This window comes from Prionailurus viverrinus, chromosome D4 (genome assembly GCF_022837055.1).
Source record: "Prionailurus viverrinus isolate Anna chromosome D4, UM_Priviv_1.0, whole genome shotgun sequence".
Taxonomy (NCBI): Eukaryota; Metazoa; Chordata; class Mammalia; order Carnivora; family Felidae; genus Prionailurus; species Prionailurus viverrinus.
The window spans coordinates 42,564,317-42,583,430 of NC_062573.1; the positions used below are offsets into that span (position 1 = coordinate 42,564,317).

Sequence of the window (19,114 nt, forward strand, 5' to 3'; positions counted from 1 at the left end):
TGTAAATAAGTGAAGAAATTTACAATTCGCACCTTATTTTAATCTCTAGAAGTAACAATTCACGAAGTTTAAGTTTTTAAGAATAAATTCCAATGAAAGAGAAATGCTTGCACCAATACCAATCCTTGGGACCTCCTGATAACAGGGGTCCCTTTCGTCTACACCCACAAGTGGACAAGTTTTCTTTCATCCCTACACTCACCGTGTGTTCACCCTCCCCTTCTCCCTCCTTCCTCCTCCTCTAACCCTTCCTGTCCTCCCCACTTGGGTTAACTAAGTTCCTGAATTGAACTCCCAGTTCTGGCTGGCCCCCAGTCTCAACTGAAAAGCAAAGACAGGCAGCCAAATGCTAGACTATGAGTGAGAGTAGTCTTGGAAGCTCTCTGAGGGTAACTCTGAGCCAATGAGAAGACACACTCAAGAACTAAGATAATTTAAAACACAAAGATCATCGCATTTTTAAACCTCTCTTATTGAAGGATAATATACAACCCAGGAAAAGTGCACATTGAGCATACAGCTCAATGAACTCCCACGAACAACATATGATCAGCATTCAGATGAAGAAACAAAACATTATCAAAATCCCAGAAGCCTTGGGGCGCCTGGGTGGTTCAGTCGGTTAAGCGTCCGACTTCGGCTCAGGTCGTGATCTCGCAGTCCGTGAGTTCGAGCCCTACGTCGGGCTCTGTGCTGACAGCTCAGAACCTGGAGCCTGCTTCAGATTCTGTGTCTCCCTCTCTCTCTGACCCTCCCCCCACACATGTTGTGTCTCTGTCTCAAAAATAAATAAACGTTAAAAAAAATTTTTTTTTAAATCCCAGAAGCCTTTCTCCTGCTGGTCACATCCACCCCCACCCCAACGGTTACAACCTTCTAATGACCATTTTGCCTACTTTGGTACTTTATATAAATGGAATTAGACTGTATATATGCTTTTATATCTGGCTTCCTTCACTCAAATAATCACTGCGAGAATCAGCCACAATAGTGGCAGTTGCAGAACGCTCATTCTTGTTGCTGAGTAATATTCCCTCATGTGAATGTAACGCAACTGATTTATCCATTTTACTGTCAGTAGGCAAGGAGATAGCTTCCAGGTTGAGGGCTACTCAAAGAATGCTCCTGTGGACCTTAGAGCATGTCTTCGGTGATTTCATCTCGGTTTATCCCTGAGACTGAAATAACTAGGTAAAATAGGATCTGAACTGGTTCAGAACCAGTTTTCCAAAGTGGTTGCACTAACTTACATTCCCAGCAGCAGTTCTGGGTGCTCCACATATTAACCGATACTTTTCATTTTCCATCTCTTTTCACCTTAGCCATCCTGCTAATGGTATCTTATTGTGGTATGCATTTGGATTTCCCTGATAAGGAAGTTAACTATCTACTCGTATGTTCACTGGACATCTGAATTTCTTCTTTTGGAAGATGTGTTCAAGTCTTTCTCCCATTCTTCCCCCCATTTATTGAGTGACTTTCTTGTTGATTTGCAAAAGATTCTCGACATCATCTAAATTGAGTCCTTCATCACAAATATGTATCGTAAATACCTTCTTTGCATTCCGCGGCCGGCTTTTTCACACTCTTAAAGGTAGATTTTGGTTAACACATGATCTTGATTTTAATAAAATTCATTACTATTTTTATAACTTGAGACTTTAATTATAGGACCATTTGTTGAAAAGATCATCCCTTTTCTTCATAGCATTGCGGTGCCCCTTTGGAATAAATCTGGTGACCTTGACAGGTGGGTTTGTTTCTGGATGCTCTATATTCTTCATTCGTAAATCTGTCTATCCTTGCAACAATGCTGCACTCTCAATTTTTTTTTAATTTTACTTAGAAAATTTTGTTTTAATGTTTACATATTTTTGAGAAAGAGAGAGACCGAGTGTGAGTAGGGGAGAGGCAGATAGAGATGGGGAGACACAGAATCCGAAGCAGGCTCCAGGCTCTGAGCTGTCAGCACGGAGCCCAACACGGGGCTCAAACTCACGGACTGTGAGATCACAACCTGAGCCAAAGTCAGATACTCTACTGACTGAGCCACCACGCACCCCACTCTCTCAACTATTGTGGCTTTATAAGAGGCCTTGATATCTGGTATTATATATCCTCCTACTTTCTTGCTATTCTTCAAGATTACTTTGGCTATTTTTGGTCTTCTGCATTTCCACACAAATTTTAGAATCAGCTTGTCAATTTCCAAGATCTTAACTGGGATATTGCTTGGGACTGGATTGAATCTATTAATTTGAAGAGAACTGACATTTTTACAACTTGGTGTCTTCTAGTCCATAAACATTGTGTATCACTTCATTTACAAGGATTTCTTTAAGTTTTCTCCATATTTCGTAGCTTCCAGTGCAAAGGTTTTACACACTCTGCTAAATTTATCCTAGGTAATTAATATTTTTAAGTGCTATTATAAATGGTACAGTTTTAAAATTTTGTTATGGTATATGAAAATATATAATTGATTTGTATGTTGACCTTTGTATGTAATGCAGTAACCCTGCTGAATTCATTTATTAATCCTCTTTTTTTCAAGTTTTTATTTAATTTATTCTGAGAAAGAAAGAGCATAAGCAGGGGAAGGGCAGAAGGGCGGGGGGGTGAGAGAGAAAGAGAGGGAGAGCAAGAGGGAGAGGGAGAGCGAGAGCCAGAGCCAGAGCGAGAGCGAGAGGGAGAGGGAGAGAAGAGAGAATCTGAAGCAGGCTCCACACTGTCAGCACAGAGCCTGACACGAGGTTTGAGCTCATGAACTACAGACCTGAGCTGAAACCAAGGGTCAGACACTCAACCGACTGAGCCACCCAGGCCCCACATTTATTAATCCCAATTAGTCGGTAGATTATTTTGGATTTTCTATGTACTACACAGTCATCTGCAAATAATGACTAATTAATCACAAATGCCTATTTTTATTTTTTTTAAACTAAGCTTTATGCCCCCCATGGGACTTAAACTCACAACCATGATATCAAGAGTTACATGCTCTACTGAGTCAGCCAGGCACCCACTAATGACTATTTTAATGTCTAATTTGTCATCTGCAAATAATTACTGTATTATTTCTTCCTTTCTAATGCGTATGACTTTTATTTCTTTTTCTTGGCTTATTACATTAGCTACAGTCTTTATTAAAATACTAAATAATAGGGGCGCCTGGGTGGCTCAGTCGATTAAGTGTCCAACTTTGACTCAGGTCATGATCTCACGGTTCTTGGGTTCGAGCCCCGCATTGGGGTCTGTGTTGACAGCTCAGAGCCTGAAGCCTGCTGTGGATTTTGTGTCTCCCTCTCTCTGCCTCTTGCCTGCTCACACTCCGTCTGTCTCTCTCAAAAGTAAATAAACATTTAAAAATAAAAAAAAATACTAAGTAATAGTGCTTATTTAAAAAATTTTTTAATCTTTATTTTTGAGCGAGAGAGAGAGAGCACATGAGTGGGGAAGGGGCAGAGAGAGAGGGAGACACAGAATCCGAAGCAGGCTCCAGGCTCCGAGCTGTCAGCACAGAGCCTGACATGGGGCTCAAACTCACAGGACTGCGAGATCATGACCTGAGCCAAGGTTGGAAGCTGAACCAACTGAGCCACCAGGCGTCCCTAAATAATAGTGCTTATAACAAACATCCCTATCTTTTTCCCAATCTCAAGGAGTACAAGTTTCAATCTTTCAGTATTAAGTACAAAAACAACATTGTAGCTGTTCTTTATTAGAAGTTTAAAAATTTCCCTTCCAGAGGCGCCTGGGTGCCTCAGTTGGTTAAGTGTCTCTGGGGTTTAGTCTCACACTTGGTGAGTTCGAGCCCTGTCTCGAGCTCTGCACTGACAGCGTGGAACCTACTTGGGATTCTCTGTCTCCGTCTCTCTCTGCTCCTCCCCCCCTTTTGCTTTCTCTCTCTCTCAAAATACATAAAGATTTTTAAAAATGTTCCCTTCCATTCATAGTTTAACGAGAGTCTTTTTTGTATCATGAATGGGAATAAAGCTTTTCAAAGGTGTTTTCTACATCTATTGAGATCATCTGAGGATTGTTCTGCCTTTTTCTATTAATGTACTGGATTATACTGATTTTCAAACATTGAATTAATCCCACTTAATTGTTATATATTACCCTCTAAGTATTGAATACAGTTTTCTAACATATTTTGGGGTATTTTTGCAACTATGCTCGATGGGAGAGGTTGGTTTACAGGTTTATAATATTCCCTTCTGGCACCTGGTATTAAGATTATGCTGACTGCATCAACAGTGTTCCCTTTTTCCATTCTGTTAGAATTTATGAAAGATGATTATTACTTCCTCCTTGATTTTTGTGTAAGAATTAACCAAGGAAGCCATCTGCACTTAGAGTTTTCTTCGTAGGAAAGTTTTTACGGATTTAATTTCTTTAATACGTATCGAACGATTCAGATAGTCTATTTCTCCTTCTGTTTTACAAAATTTTATATTTTGATGAATTTCTACATCCCGTCCCAACTGTGAAACCCATTGGCTAAAAGTTCTTTATAATATTCTTTGACAATCTTTTTGAACGCTGTTGGGTCTGAAGAGGCGTCTCCTTTGTTGTTCCTGATTAGAGGTAACCCATATTTCTCTATTTTCTTGTGTAGACTTACAATGGCTTTATCAATTTTATTGAAGTTTTCAAAGATTCAATTTTTGGCGGTGATTTCCATTATCTGTTTTCTATTGTTTTTATTCTTATCTTTATTATTCCTTTCCTTAAGCTTAATTTAGGTTATTCTTGAAATGGAAGCTTAAATCATGATTGTCTTCCTGTCTTATTTTTTTAACATATGCACTAAAGAAACAAATTTCCATGTCATGCTGCTTTAGCTACATCCCACGGGTCATGTGGCTCATCCCACAGGTCAATAAGCCACGTGGCTTATTTTCATTATGATTCAGTTAAAAATATTTTCTGATTTCCATTTTTGTTTTCTCTTTGAGCCACGGATTATTTATAAGTATATTGTTCAATTTTGAGGCTGCTGGAGACATTCTAGCTATCTTTTTATTTATTTTTAGCTCAATTCCACCAACATCAGAAGACAGGCTCTAAATAACTTCAATGTTTTGAAATTTCTTGAAGTTTATGTCTGTCATATGGTCACTTTGGTAAGTTTCCCAAGTACTGTTAAGCAACATAAGAATTCTATCACTGTAAGTTACAATGCTTTTCATGTCAATTAAGTAAAGTTTGTTCATAGTCTTATTCAGATATTTTGTAAGTTTACTGATTTTTTTTTTGTCTGCTCTTTCATCAAGCTAAGTGTCCTACTTCTATTGTAGGTTTGTCCTCTTTTAAAATTTAAATTCCAGTTAGCTAACATACAGTGTAATATTACTTGCAGGTGTACGATGTGGTGATTCAACACTTGGATGCAACACCCGGTGTTCATCACAACAAGTGCCCTCCTTAATTCCCATCACCCATATAACCCATTCCCCCACCCACTTCCCTTCTGGTAGGTGTGCCTATTTGAACTTGTAGTTTTGCTAATTTCTTTCATATATTTTGAAATTACGTCATTTTGTGCACCCCGATTAGAACTGTGAGATTTTCTTAACGGAGTGACCTCTTTATCTCCATGAACTGTCCCCTTCATTTCAAAGTTTCTTCCGTTTTCATGCGTCCAGGACTTTTTCGTCATATACTGGACAGTATACAAAGGAACCACAGGAAAATCTAAATGATATTTTTTAATCAGAGAGGAGTTGTCCTCCCCTGTCAGACAGATACAGTGAAGGACTGATCGTGAAATTGCATCAGAGATTGAACAGGATTAGGCTTGATTATAGCTTTGGTAACTCTCGGTCTACCTGAGAGTCCCTGTTCCTAGGGAGCACCTCCCCCAAGACTTTCATCTGACAGCCTACTCAGTCTCCTCAATACGGAAAGCTTATGAGAGATTCAGATGTGTCACAGGTTTTTGGCTCACCTCTTTCATTCCCATCCCATCAAGCTTCAAAATTTGACAAATATCGTGACGGAGAAAAAGACTATGTGCCAAAGGCCTGCAAGTCTCCAGTTTTGCCACTCAGGCACCGCGTGAATGACAAGATCTCTGTTGGTTTCTCTGCCTCCTGCACCAGCCTCTTGTCAAGGTCAAGCCTGAATTTCAGCCTCCAGCTGAGGCAAAACAAGTTAAGTGCACCCAGGTGAAAAGAGCTGTAGATCATCATTATCAATTCACTGCTTGTGTGCTTTGTTTTCTGTCCCGTTCTCCCTGCTCTTCTTTGTTTACGTAAGGCTGGAGATTGCATTTTGCCTCTTAGAAGCGCCAGCCTTAACTTTCAGCGCAAACTCGAAATTCAGCCAGATAGTTTATTAGATGGCTTATTCAGCTTATCAGCTTATGAGCCAGAGTCTTCGGAGAACCAAAACCAGAAACAGAATCTCAATCAATATAATATTATATAAGAATTATATAAGAATTGGGTCACAAGATTATGGGGGCTAAGAAGTCCCATACTCTTGTTGTCTGCAAGCTGGAGAGACCCAGGAAAGAGGGTAGTGTAATTCAGAGATGGATGTTCTAGCTAAGGAAAGAGCAAGTTCACCCCTTTACTAGTCTTCTGTTCTCTTCAGGCCATCAATGAATTGGGATGTTGCCCACCCACACTGGGGAGGGTAAACTTCTTTATTCAGTCTACTGATTCAAATGTTAGCCTCTTCTAGGGGCACCTGGGTGGCTCAGTCGGTTAAGCATCTGACTTTGGCTCAGGTCACGATCTCGCGGTCCGTGGGTTCGAGCCCCGCGTTGGGCTCTGTGCTGACAGCTCAGAGCCTGGAGCCTGTTTCAGATTCTGTGTCTCCCTCTTTCTCTGACCCTCGCCTGTTCATGCTCTGTCTCAAAAATGAGTAAACATTAAAAAAAAAAAAAATTCAAATGTTACCCTCTTCTAGAACGACACTCACAGACATCCAGGAATAATGTTTTACCAGCTATCTGGATATCACTTAGCCCAGTCAAGTTGACATAGATAATTAACCATCACATCACTCTAGACCCATGCCACCACTAAAACCTCCACTAGTTTCTCTGTACTCCAACAGACCTCTTCCTAGGCCAAGCCCCAGTCCTAGCCCACAACCGAAATCACTGTCTATCTTCCACGGGGCAGTGGGGGGCACAGTTCTAAAATGTTCTTTCTCTCCGTTCTGTGATTTTAATCTACTTATCTCTGCCTCAATAATTCTCCAGTGCCTTTACAATGTGGTTTATCTTTGCCATTTTATCCAGTTGTGTCTAAATGTTAGCAGCAGCAGCACTCTGCTATGACCCATCACATCCTTCTTGAAAGTGGAAGTTAGGGGCGCCTGGGTGGCGCAGTCGGTTAAGCGTCCAACTTCAGCCAGGTCACGATCTCGCGGTCCGTGAGTTCGAGCCCCGCGTCAGGCTCTGGGCTGATGGCTTGGAGCCTGGAGCCTGTTTCCCTCTCTCTCTGCCCCTCCCCCATTCATGCTCTGTCTCTCTCTGTCCCAAAAATAAATAAACGTTGAAAAAAAAAAAAAAGAAAGTGGAAGTTAAATCATGATATTAAAAACCTATACCTTGGGTCTATCCAACAGGAAGATTTAATTATGGTAAATATTTATGCCCCCAACTTGACACCACCCAAATATATAAATCAATTAGTCACAAACATAAAAAAAAAACTCATTGATAATAATACCATACTAGTAGGGGACTTTCACACCCCACTTACAGCAATGATCTCTAAGCAGAAAATCAACAAGGAAACAATGGCTTTGAATGACACATTGGATCCAATGGACTTAACAAACATATTCGGAACATTTCATCCTAAAGCAGCAGAATACACATTCTTCTCAAGCGCCCATGGGAACATTCTCCAGAGTAGATCACATACTGGGTCACAAATCAGCCCCTCAATAAGTACAAAGAGATCAATATCATACCATGCATATTTTCAGATCAAAACGCTAGGACACCTGAAATCAACCACAAGAAAAAAATGGAAAAGTCCACAAATACTTGAAGACTAAAGAACATCCTACTAAAGAATGAATGGGTTAACCAAGAAGTGAAAGAGGAAATTAAAAAGTACATAGAAGCCAATGAAAATGAAAACACGACACTCAAACCTTTAGGGTACAGCAAAGGCAGTCGTAAGAGGGAAGTATATAGCAATCCTAAAGAAGAAAGAAAGGTCTCCAATACACAACCTAATCTTACACCTAAAGGAGCTGGAAAAAGAACAGTAAATAAAGCCTAAAACCAGCAGAGGAAGAGAAATAATAAAGATTAGAGCAGAAATCAATGATGTTGAAATCAAAAAACAGTAGAACAGATCAACAAAACTAGAAGCTGGTTCTTAGAAAGAATCAATAAAATTGATAAACCCCTAGCCAGATTTATCAACAAGAAAAAGGAGAGGACCCAAATAAATTAGATCATAAATGAAAGAGGAGAGATCACAACCAACACCACAGAAATACAAACAATAATAACAATAGTATGGAGATTCCCCGAAAAATTAGAAATAGAACTACTCTATGACCCAGCAATTGCACTGCTGAGTATTTATACAAAGGATACAAAAGTGCTGATTCAAAGGGGCACAGGCACCCCAATGTTTACAGCAGCATTATCAACAATGGCCAAATCATGGAAAGAGCCTAAAAGCCCATTGACTGATGAATGGATAAAGAAGGTGTGGTGTGTATATACAATGGGATATGACGTGGCAATCAAAAGAATGAGACCTTGTCATTTGCAACAAAAGTGGATGGAACTAGACTGTATTATACTAAGCAAAATAAGTCAGCCAGAGAGACAAATACCTTATGATTTCACTCATATGTGGTATTTAAGAAACAAAACAGATGAACACAGGGAAGGGAAGAAAAAATAAGAAAAATACAGAGAGGGAGGCAAACCATAAGTGACTCTTAAATACAGGGAACAAACGGAGGGTTGCTGGAGCGGTGCTGGGTGGGGGGATGGGCTAAATGGGTGATGGGCACTAAAGGGGACACTTGTCGGGATGAGCACTGGGTGTTATATGTAAGTGGTGAATCACTAGATTCTACTCCTGAACCTGTCATAACACTTTATGTTAACTAACTTGGATTTAAATTTTAAAAACTAAATTAAGAATTAATTAATTGATTAAAATACAATTAAGAACGCTTCCTAATTAAAACCAAACCCTCTACCTTGATATCATGTAGTGCACTCACCTGCAAGGCCAGGTTTCAAACCCGGTTGCTTGTTTGTTTCATACATTTTCAATATAAAATTGGGGATTCCTGCTACGGTCTTTCCTTGGTCTGAGCGAACACCTCCTTTTAATGCAGAGTGATATACTCCACGGGGCATATTCACCATTTCTTGCTTCACAAGAGATGTAAAAAATTCCTCCAAGGCTGAAAGAGGTGAAAGATCAAAAGTAAACATAGTATGTTAGGAGAGCATCATTCACTCTTAACTCATATATACTTATTTTCATGCATACTTGCACACCCACACACACAGCCGTATTTCAGACCAAACTTCACACAGTGAAAGGGAACTCTTGATTCCCATCCTTTGCCTAGTCTTCCCAAATTACAACATGGCACCCAGTTACTCAAGCTTAAAACCTTCATCATTCTCAATTCCTCTCTTTCTCACACTTGGTATACGTAAGTCCACGAGCAAGCCCTTGCACATCTACCTGCAGAAATATATCCTGGCTCCATCATCCATTTCTCTCCATTTTCACCGCTGCTTGCCTACAAAACAGGTTTGTACTCAAGTGTTATTTCCCTAAGGGCCACTAGAGGTTGCCCAATGCAGAAACAAAAACAACGAACACATCTAAGCTAAACAAATGGTAGGCATGGAAAACAAAATGGAAAACCGCTGCCTGTGCCTCTCGTAGGAACAAATAAGAAGGGTCCACCTAACTAAACAGGAATTTCATTCTTAATAGATCTCAAAGTCCTCTTTAAATGACTGGGATTAAATTGAAGGTGCTCACTGGAGCATCTATTATGCGCCCAGTTCCGTTACTCCTACATAGAACCTTCCTAGAGGTGACCACGCTTCTCCACTGAAAGCCCAGAGAACGTCTGTGTGGGATGTTTTCCATTTACCCCTCCAGACCGGCCCTCTGCCCTCTCAACCTTGCTCTGTGCGTTGGGAGACAACCTTTATCGACTACATCCGCAGGGCTCCCTTGTCCTCCCTCCGGCTTTTAGTTGGCTTTCTCCAAAGGGAGACACTCACTGAAGATCAGAGGTTGGAAGCAGAGTGAGGTCAGGGCATGTGTCCCCAGACACCCTCCTGCAGGACTGTTACAAGTGGCCTGCATCCCTCTTCTGCAGCCCCTGGCTCCCCTGAGGCAGTGCTATCCACGACACAGACGCTCTCCCCGATTCTCCAGACTGCTACGTCCCCTTCCTTACCTCTTCAGGCTGGGGGACATTAACCACTCGGGGATAACGCACCATTGCTTGTGAATTTCCTTCAAACCCGACCACACAGCTGTAAATGGTGCCTGTATGAAACCCTCAAGGACTCCAACTGAATGTGCCTCTTCTGCCAAGCCCCTGGCTAATACATCATCTACATGAAAGAGACGCACGACGTCCAGTCACAGGCCACATACCCCAATTCCTGCATAGGCGTGCACAGGTGGGACTGCTTCACCCTGGGGGGTGAGTACAGACGACTCAGAATGTAGCTAAAGATCATGTTTATGAGGACAGAGGAGCTATGGCGGGAGAAGGTAATTTCACGCTTTCTCAGAAGGGAATCTATTTTGGCAAAAGCTCATCCGTGTCAGGAGGTAAGTACACATCTGCGCGCAGACTAACTCGGGAACCAAACTCTGTCTCCTTGTCAAGCTCTTCAGAGAACTAAGGACTCTCAAATTAACTCAAGCCCCCACAATGAGTTTAAATGAGGGTAGGACACCATGAGTATGACCAATGTATAGAGCACCATCTTCCCTGGCCAGGAAGCTAGGAACTACGATTTCTTTTCTACTGCTTCTGAGCCTTGCCCTGTCCCTCCAGATGATCAGGTGAGAATTTAAAAGAGCTGAAAATTCTGTAGAACACGGGGTGTTAAATATAAATTTTTAAAACACCCCCCAGTGTCCTTTAATAGGTGAGGGGACAAACTGTGGAACATCCTACAATGGAGCACTACTCAGCAATTGAAAGAAATCGACATAGGCAAGTATTTGGGTAAACATCAAAGTCATTATGCTGTGTGTAAAAAAAAATTTCTTTAACTGAAAAGTGTATATACTATATGGGGGGGAACTAGTGAAATCCTAAGTCTATAGTCTTTTTTTGTTTTATTTTTTAAAGAGAGAGAGCGTGAGCAGGGGAGGGGGAAAAGAGGGAGGGAGAGGGAGGGAAAGAGAGAGAGAGAGAGAGAGAGAGAGAGAGAGAGAGAATCTTCAGCAGGCTGCAGGCTCAGTGCAGAGCCCGACACGGGGCTCGATCCCATAGTCCTGGGATCATGACCCGAGCCGAAATCAAGAGTTGGACGCTGAACCGACTGAGCCCCCCAGGAGCCCCTAACAGGTCTATGGCTTAAATAATTGCTTTGTACCAATGTGAATTTCCTGGTTTTAATAATGAACCAGAGTATGTGAGAGGTTATCCCGCTGGGTACGTTACAGTGTACCTGCAACTTCTTTTAAGTCATTTAAGTTCATTTCAAAATAAAAAACAAAATAAAATACCAGTAACATCCCTATTTAAAAGGCGGCAAACTACTGGATTCCTCTGCAGCTGCTTTTGTGTTTACTTGAAAAGACATCAGGGAAGAAAAGGACCAGGGTTCACTCATGCTCAGTGCAATTTGGTTTTCTGGCTGCTGTAACTAGAGACCTCGTGTGTATTACCCACCCTGTGCCTTTTAGGGCGTATGTTCCTAAGGCTGGTGCTTTCTCCTGGTTCTTTTTTGAGTTCTCCAGTAACTGCAGGGAAAGGGAGGCCCAGAAAAATAAAGAACTTGGCCCCACGGCGACACGGTTTGCCAGACCCCGGCAGTTTCCAGAGCACCCCCACGTGACGCTACTGAATTTTCTCCAACAGACATACTTGCTGAACTCAAATCCTCCCCTTCTTTCTCAGGGAAAGGCACTCGTAACGATCAAGTACGAACAATGTAGAAGAGCCAGTTAATGACCACCACATCCTGAGAGGACAGAAGCAACAGCACACCATGGCCACACCATCTCCTTTCTCGGCCACACGCCTGGGGGGGACTGGATAACATCATTTAAAAAGCCCAAAAGGACTAGGACTTCTACCTCTACGGCAATTTGGGGACGCAGGAGGAACTTTGGATAACGGAAGGCTTTTTTCCTTCCCGGGACTCACTATTAAAACCGCAAAGGGATCCTAGACTCTCCAGGGCCGTGAGCTGGGAAACGGGGAAGAACAGAAATGGGGAACAGGAACGAGTCCTTAAGGCTCTTTTCTGGACATCGAGAGAAAAGGAAATGTGAACTCTTTGTCTAAATTGTTCCATTTCAGTTTTCTCTCATGAAAGGAGGCAGGGATTTGGGACAGAATTGTCTAGAAATAAATAGTATGCATGTGCCTGAATTCCTCAGCAAATCTCCATGGGGGTAAAGCCAAGGGGGAGAAAAAATCCCCAATTATAAGATATGGCGATTATGATTGACAAGATGACATTTCTTGTGTGGGCTGATCTTAATTTTCAGAAGCTGACCTTTTCACATCCACGTACATTCAAGGTAGAATTGGGACAGAACAAGGTAATCGGTGCCTGCTCGGAAAAATGTTGGCTAATACTGAATTAGATATAATTAGAATAATTTTTTTAAATGTCACGGTCCTATAAGCTTTTTATCAAAACTGAATGATCATACAATTTAATCCATTAATTTACAGCTTTCGAATATTGATACCATCTTCGGAATAATTCTAAAGAAAGAATAAATTCGTAACGAAAGTACCCAGGAAATCTCTGTAGATTCTAACGATCTTTTCATTTAGCTTATAGAATAAAGAACCGTTATTTGAGCCAGTGACTTAAAGTCCCACCGCAAATTTGTCTCGTTGAATATGGCTTTTGAAATGGATTTTAATTTCTCACTGAAAATGGTGGTTTCAACTGGTTTTCCAGTGCAATTTTATTCGACTCTTAATGTTTTTCCGTGTGTTCGGAACACCATCACCACCTCAAGCCGTCCCTATAAAAGAGACACCTTTTGCCTTTCAGACAGAAAGGAAGCTACAATTAAAGTAAACTATAAATATATACACATCAGAAAAGAACACCATCGGACAGGTAGAAACACTGACAAATGCTGGCTTCCCTGCCAATGAATAGGAGTCACCTGGAAAAACCAAAGGAGCAGTAAGTGACAATAGTTTGAGATAGCAAGAGCCAGGGATGGAAAGATCCAGATCCTTTTCATCACCCTCATCATCTTCATCTTCTTCTAGCTCATCAGGAATAGGGATTTCCGGTCTTATCTGAAACGACAGAGAAGGCAATAGCATAACGTCACATAAAATCTTTTCTTTTTCCTTTTTATGCGAAGACTTAAAGACTGAGTTAGACTCGTCGCTCTGTAATGTCAAAAGACCATTAAAAATTAATTTTAAAATACCTGTTCATTTTCAGATTAACTAAACGGTAAATTCTATCTTATGAGAGACAATCCCAGACCCATGTAAAGAACCAGTGGTAATATACTAAGAAAATTACCATAAGCCAGCATAAGCAATGATTATTATAGAGCACTAATAAAATTTTACACCCTCTGACAGTAAAATGCAAACAACTGACACATTCAATATATTGAACTTCTATGGTTTGTAATTAAATATTTGCCTTGTCGGAATACTTTTTTTTTTTTTAATTTGTGATTCTGGCCATATCTCTGTGGCAAAGCTTAAAATCTTCCAGTAGAATATGTAGTAGAGATCGGAAAAGGATAGAATGCTTTAGTTGACTTTTTCTTAGACTCGGCAGTTTGTTGCTATAGAATATAAAAACACTAAAGTCTGTAATTGGTAGCTATACTTTATCGTGTCTAATTTGCAATTTGAAGATTTTTGTGGTTGCTCTGTGATTAGTTAGGTTCGTTTGAACCAAAAATTTAAAAATGGAAAAAGATTACCGTTATTGTAGCTTCTACAAGATACAACTGTCAAGCAATTAATTAAATTTTTAATACTTTCAATGACACACCATCATAATGCCCACATGGAGATAATTAAGCATTAGGGGAGGAAATCAAAATATATAAAAGTGGTTGCTATAACCATAAAGTGCCAGAACCCAGTCATTACCATTAGCCTGTCTCCCGGAGTTATTTTTAGAAATAATTAACAATTCCTGCAGACTGCCTTCTTCATAGGTCCCCAAAGCACTGTTCCATTTAGGAACTGCACTGAGTCAGGATTCTTGCAGGGGGATGAAAGAAAACAGAAAGGAAATGCTTCTCTTAAGTATAATAACCTCAACTCCAATGAAGCCTTTCAACCATAACTAGTGTTCTCTTCACTAGTGAAGGAATAAAAGCAACCTGCCTAGACGAGCACTTTCCAAGACGAGATTTAATTCTGATTCACTACGGAGTACCCAATTCTCAGAGGACCAAGCCAGCCATAATTACAGAGATAACAATAATGTACGCTCCACATAGGGCACAATGGCGTTTGTTGATTTCAGTGCAAACTGGAGAAAACCCTGGCGCATTTGCAACCCTTTTGGCTCTCACAAGTGGGGTTTTCCAAGTGTCTCTCTCTGGTCTGTCTACATACTCTGAGCTTGCCAGGTTTAGTATCATCAGGAGTTCTCTTGGAGATTCTAACCAGTCCTAGTCGTCTACAAAGACCCAAAAAAGGAGTTGGTTCTGGGTCTGTCTGCCTTGCCTGTCCCTTTTACACATCGTAGTACAAACTGAAAATGATACTTGAACGGCACCCTGGGGGAAACAGACAGCAATGCTTATAGCTAGAGACTGCAAGGGTAACACCAGCTACCACCCCAGTTATCAAAGCACCGGGAAGCTCGGACACACACCATATCCACAGGTGGCGGGAGGTTTGGGGAGGTGGAACACAGAGGTGACCACTTCAATTAATATGAAAATTCAGAGGGATGGTGAGGAGAGAGAGAAATCAGAACGCTCCTGCTCTGCTGGTGGGCATGTAAAATGGTGCAGGCAGCCCCTTTGACAAACAGTTGGCAGGTTCTCAGAAAGTTAAAGAAGAGCTACCCCATGGCCCGGCAATTCTACTCCTCAGTATACAAGGAGAGAAATGAAAACGTACGATCACACAAAAACTTGCACACGAATGTGAACGCGTTGTTCGAAACGGCCAAAAAATGGAAGCAGCTCAAAGGTCCGTGAACGGGTAAATGCATAAACAACGTGTGGCGTATCTACACAATGGAATATTCTTCAGGTGTAAAAGGGTTTGAAGTACAGATACGTGCTGGAGAGGAATGAACCTTGAAAATATGCTAAGTGAGGGAAGCCAGTCACAAAAGACCACATACTTACTGCGTAATTTCATTATAGAAAAGGTTCAGGCTAGGCAAATTTAGAGACAGAAAGTAGATTAATGGGTGCTCAGGGCTGCGGGAGTGGAAAGGAGTGATGGGGACTGACTACTAATAAAATGTTCTAAAATTAGATTGTGGTTGCTCTGTGATTCCTCGCACAGTTCTTTAAATATAGCAAACCCACTGAATTGTACACTTTAAATGGGTGAATTATATGGGATGCGAATTATAGCTCAATAAAGCTGTTGAGAAAGAGGAAGAAGGCGAGGAGGAAGGCAGGCAAGCTAGAAGAAGGACGTGGAGAAGAAAGGGGAAGGGGAGGGGAGGTAGGACAGAGTAAGAGGACGCGGAAGCGGGAAGCTGTCACCACCTTCAGAGGGATTTGGACTGGTGTATGAACTATGGCAAACAACCAAATGCTTCCAATTCCAGAATTACTTAATGTAAAAGGGACACGATTATTTCTGCACACATTTTAGCCTATCCAGTCTTTCTGACCAGTCCACCTAAATCACGTACAATGAGTCACAGGACCCAGACCATCAATATCTCTTAGACACGCTAAAGAAAGACAGACCTACTAGGTTGGAGATAAAAAAAAATAACGATCTGTCTTATGTTGTCTAATTTTACATCCACATAACTGGATGCCTCTATTAATTTATCTGCCATGTGGTAAAGAGCATATGTCTGTATCTTACATATGTATATATTTTAACAAAGAAACTACAGACGTACTGTAATTTAAGAAGAGCTGATATATTCTGCCTACTTACAACGGTATGATTTGTTTCTTCAAAGGTGAGTTAATTCCGAACAAATTAGCACTTATTGTTGGACCTTGGTTCCATCTCATTTCCATCCTCCTCCGCTCACCTCTTAAAGAAGTATTTGTCCCAGCTTCCCTGTGCAAGACCCAGGCTTTTCTCTTGCTTTGTGCGTAACTACTGAATTGCGATGAATGGGCGTACAACTAAGAAAAGTCAAGAGAAGTCATCTAAAAGAATACCTGTAAAATTATCACATTTTGGTAATTATATTACAGTAGCTACTAAAAACACCCAGGAAAACCACATATATATTTAAAACACACACACATGCACACACAACTACACCCTTCCAATTATCGCTAAGCTTTGTTGAAGAAACTTAAATGGAGAGCCAAATATTAAATGATAAATTACTTTTAGAATCTGCTTCAAATTGAATATTGGGAAGCTTATACTACAAAATGCCTCACTATGGGTTCTGAGCCAGATAACCTTTTAACCACCTCTCCTGTGTATAACCCATGAAAATCTAAGAGTTTGTGCATAAACACAGGATTTTATTTAGAACATGTCAAGTATCCGCATACATTTATTTAAAAAGAGAAACAGCTTCTGATGAACGCAGTGACATTCACTTAAATCAAAGCCAAAAACAGGTTACACCACATTAATACCAACCCAGGATGCATAATGAGTTCTCTTCCATTACTCACTTCGAAAATTAACTCCAGAAATCAAGAACACAATCTATCTTAAGATTCTCTAATTAAAAAAAAAAAAAACTTAATTTTTGAACAGCTAAATAGTTTTTAATGGACCCAAGTCAGAGATGAGAGTCAGTCTTCTGCCTAAATGTTTATCCATTACTGAGTGTTTTACCAGAATAACAATTCTCTATATTTTTGTTTATTTTTGTTTGCTTTGTTTTATTGGGTTGGGGGGACAGTAAAGAAGGCCAAAGAGAAGAATAAATAGTTCAACAGAAGAAAGAGATACAAACTAAAAAACAAAAATCATTTCTGTCCATTTCTTAACATTGGAATCAACAAGGCCTCAAAGAAGCCCCTGAAATTTTTTGACCAACTTTAGATTTGCATGTTTCAAGTGACCAACAATGATATTTTTACAAACCAACAAAACATAATGGATTCACTCAATATTCCCAGCTTAGAATATGGCCTCGGGCTTAGTGTATGTCCAATAAATAATTGCTAAACCGATGCAAGTATGAAGTGTCTATCAATAATCCCACAGAACTTCCTAATAACAACCTAATGACAAAAAGAGGAGTTCATGGATTTGATATTCAAACCCCTAACTCACGTGGTATCTCGTTAAACTCCAGGGCTCCTAGACATGTTCCAATCCTACCTTAGGTGGACTGTTTCATTCAACCCAAACTGATGTCTGCCACTCTCCCAACGCCTTTTGTTCTATCCATCTGTGAGCTTTCAACAAGTTTCACGGTTTAAATGGAGGTATCAATGAACAAGAAATCTTTCTTTAGTAAATTTAGAGAAAGTCAATACAGTACTTACAAGAGTAGCTACATTATATAAGAAAGTAGTCCTGGTTGCTAAGGATACAGTGTATCTTTTTGTTGTTGATTTTTACTTGAAATTTACAGCACTCTCATTTAAAAGAGTCTTTCCCAAGTTTTCACAGAGAGAATGTGGATGTACTTTCACTGGAAAGGTACAGAGGTAACCTTCAGTTTTCTGAGTAAGTCAAATTGCCCACCATGCAGAGTGACTAATCTCTGTCAACAAGGAAGAAACAGAAGTCCCTACCTGGAAGGGACTCTTCAAACCATTGAAAATACGTTTTTATAGAAGAGCCTCAGTTTCACATCACTGCTATCATCTAAAAAACAGAGGTAGGGACATGACTCAGTTGTATCCTTAGCCTTTCGGGGTTTGTTTGGGATATAAACACATTGACCACTTTCTGGACTTTTAGTTCTTAGGTATTCAAACAGCCAAACTGAAACTCAGTAATCAACGAAAGGAAGAAGAATGCATTGTGCAGTCTTAGAAGCAATAATGCTCCATGAGGAGGCAGGTCGTCTATATCAGAAACTGGGGGTCAAAGACAGACTCTTTCAAATCACTTATGTCCCCTCCTCTTAAGCCTAGTTGAGAATATCCACTACAGTCAACACTGTTACTTCAGGGAGTAGGTCGTATCCCAGAAGGGGGTTAGGGTAGAAAAAAGTTGAGAAGCACGGCGGAAAAAGGATAAATGTTAGACATTTCCTTTATAGTTCTTCACACTCTAATGGTGAAAACCCAAGCATATATAGAAACCCCAACTCTAAGTATACCGCTACCCTTTACATTGGAAGGTATAAAGAGCTATTTACATGTCCTCAGCTAGCAGAGGACATTGAACAGTTAGATTAAAAAAGTATCTAATAGAGATGCCTGAGTGTCTCAGTCAGTTAAGCGTCAGACTCTTGATAATGTCTCAGGTCATGATCACACGGTCATGAGACTGAGCCCTGTGTTGGGCTCTGCACTGAGCGTGAAGCCTGCTTGGGACTCTCCCTCTCTCCCCCCACCCCACCCCACCCTCGCCTCCGCCCCTCCCTGCCATGGGCACATGTGTGCACTCTCTAAATAAATAAGAAAGTATCTAATATTTGACTAAGCATAGCCCTTAACTGAATCTACACTCTAATATCAGAAACGGAACATAATGCTAAAGTAGGAAAAGATATATCAATACCTAAAGAGGTAGAGACTAAACAGCTAGGAATATGTGGGAGTTATTTAATCAAAGCTACTATTCCAAAGCTACTACTCAAAAT

General features: G+C 40.6%; 1 protein-coding gene across 9 annotated transcripts in view; it reads right to left on the reverse strand.

The window, feature by feature from the left end:
• The window catches only part of FOCAD (focadhesin), a 313,853-nt gene that overhangs the window by 99,789 nt on the left and 194,950 nt on the right, over window positions 1-19,114 (reverse strand). For all 9 annotated transcript variants that reach the window (XR_007146086.1, XM_047828975.1, XM_047828979.1 and 6 more), the window contains 2 exons: window positions 13,353-13,491; window positions 9,223-9,408 (listed from right to left, as the gene is read on the reverse strand). Coding sequence is in view for 8 of the 9 variants with exons in the window: in XM_047828975.1 (XP_047684931.1) it covers window positions 9,223-9,408; window positions 13,353-13,491 (325 nt within the window). In the remaining variant the exon portion in view is untranslated. The remainder of the gene's footprint in view (window positions 1-9,222; window positions 9,409-13,352; window positions 13,492-19,114) is intronic.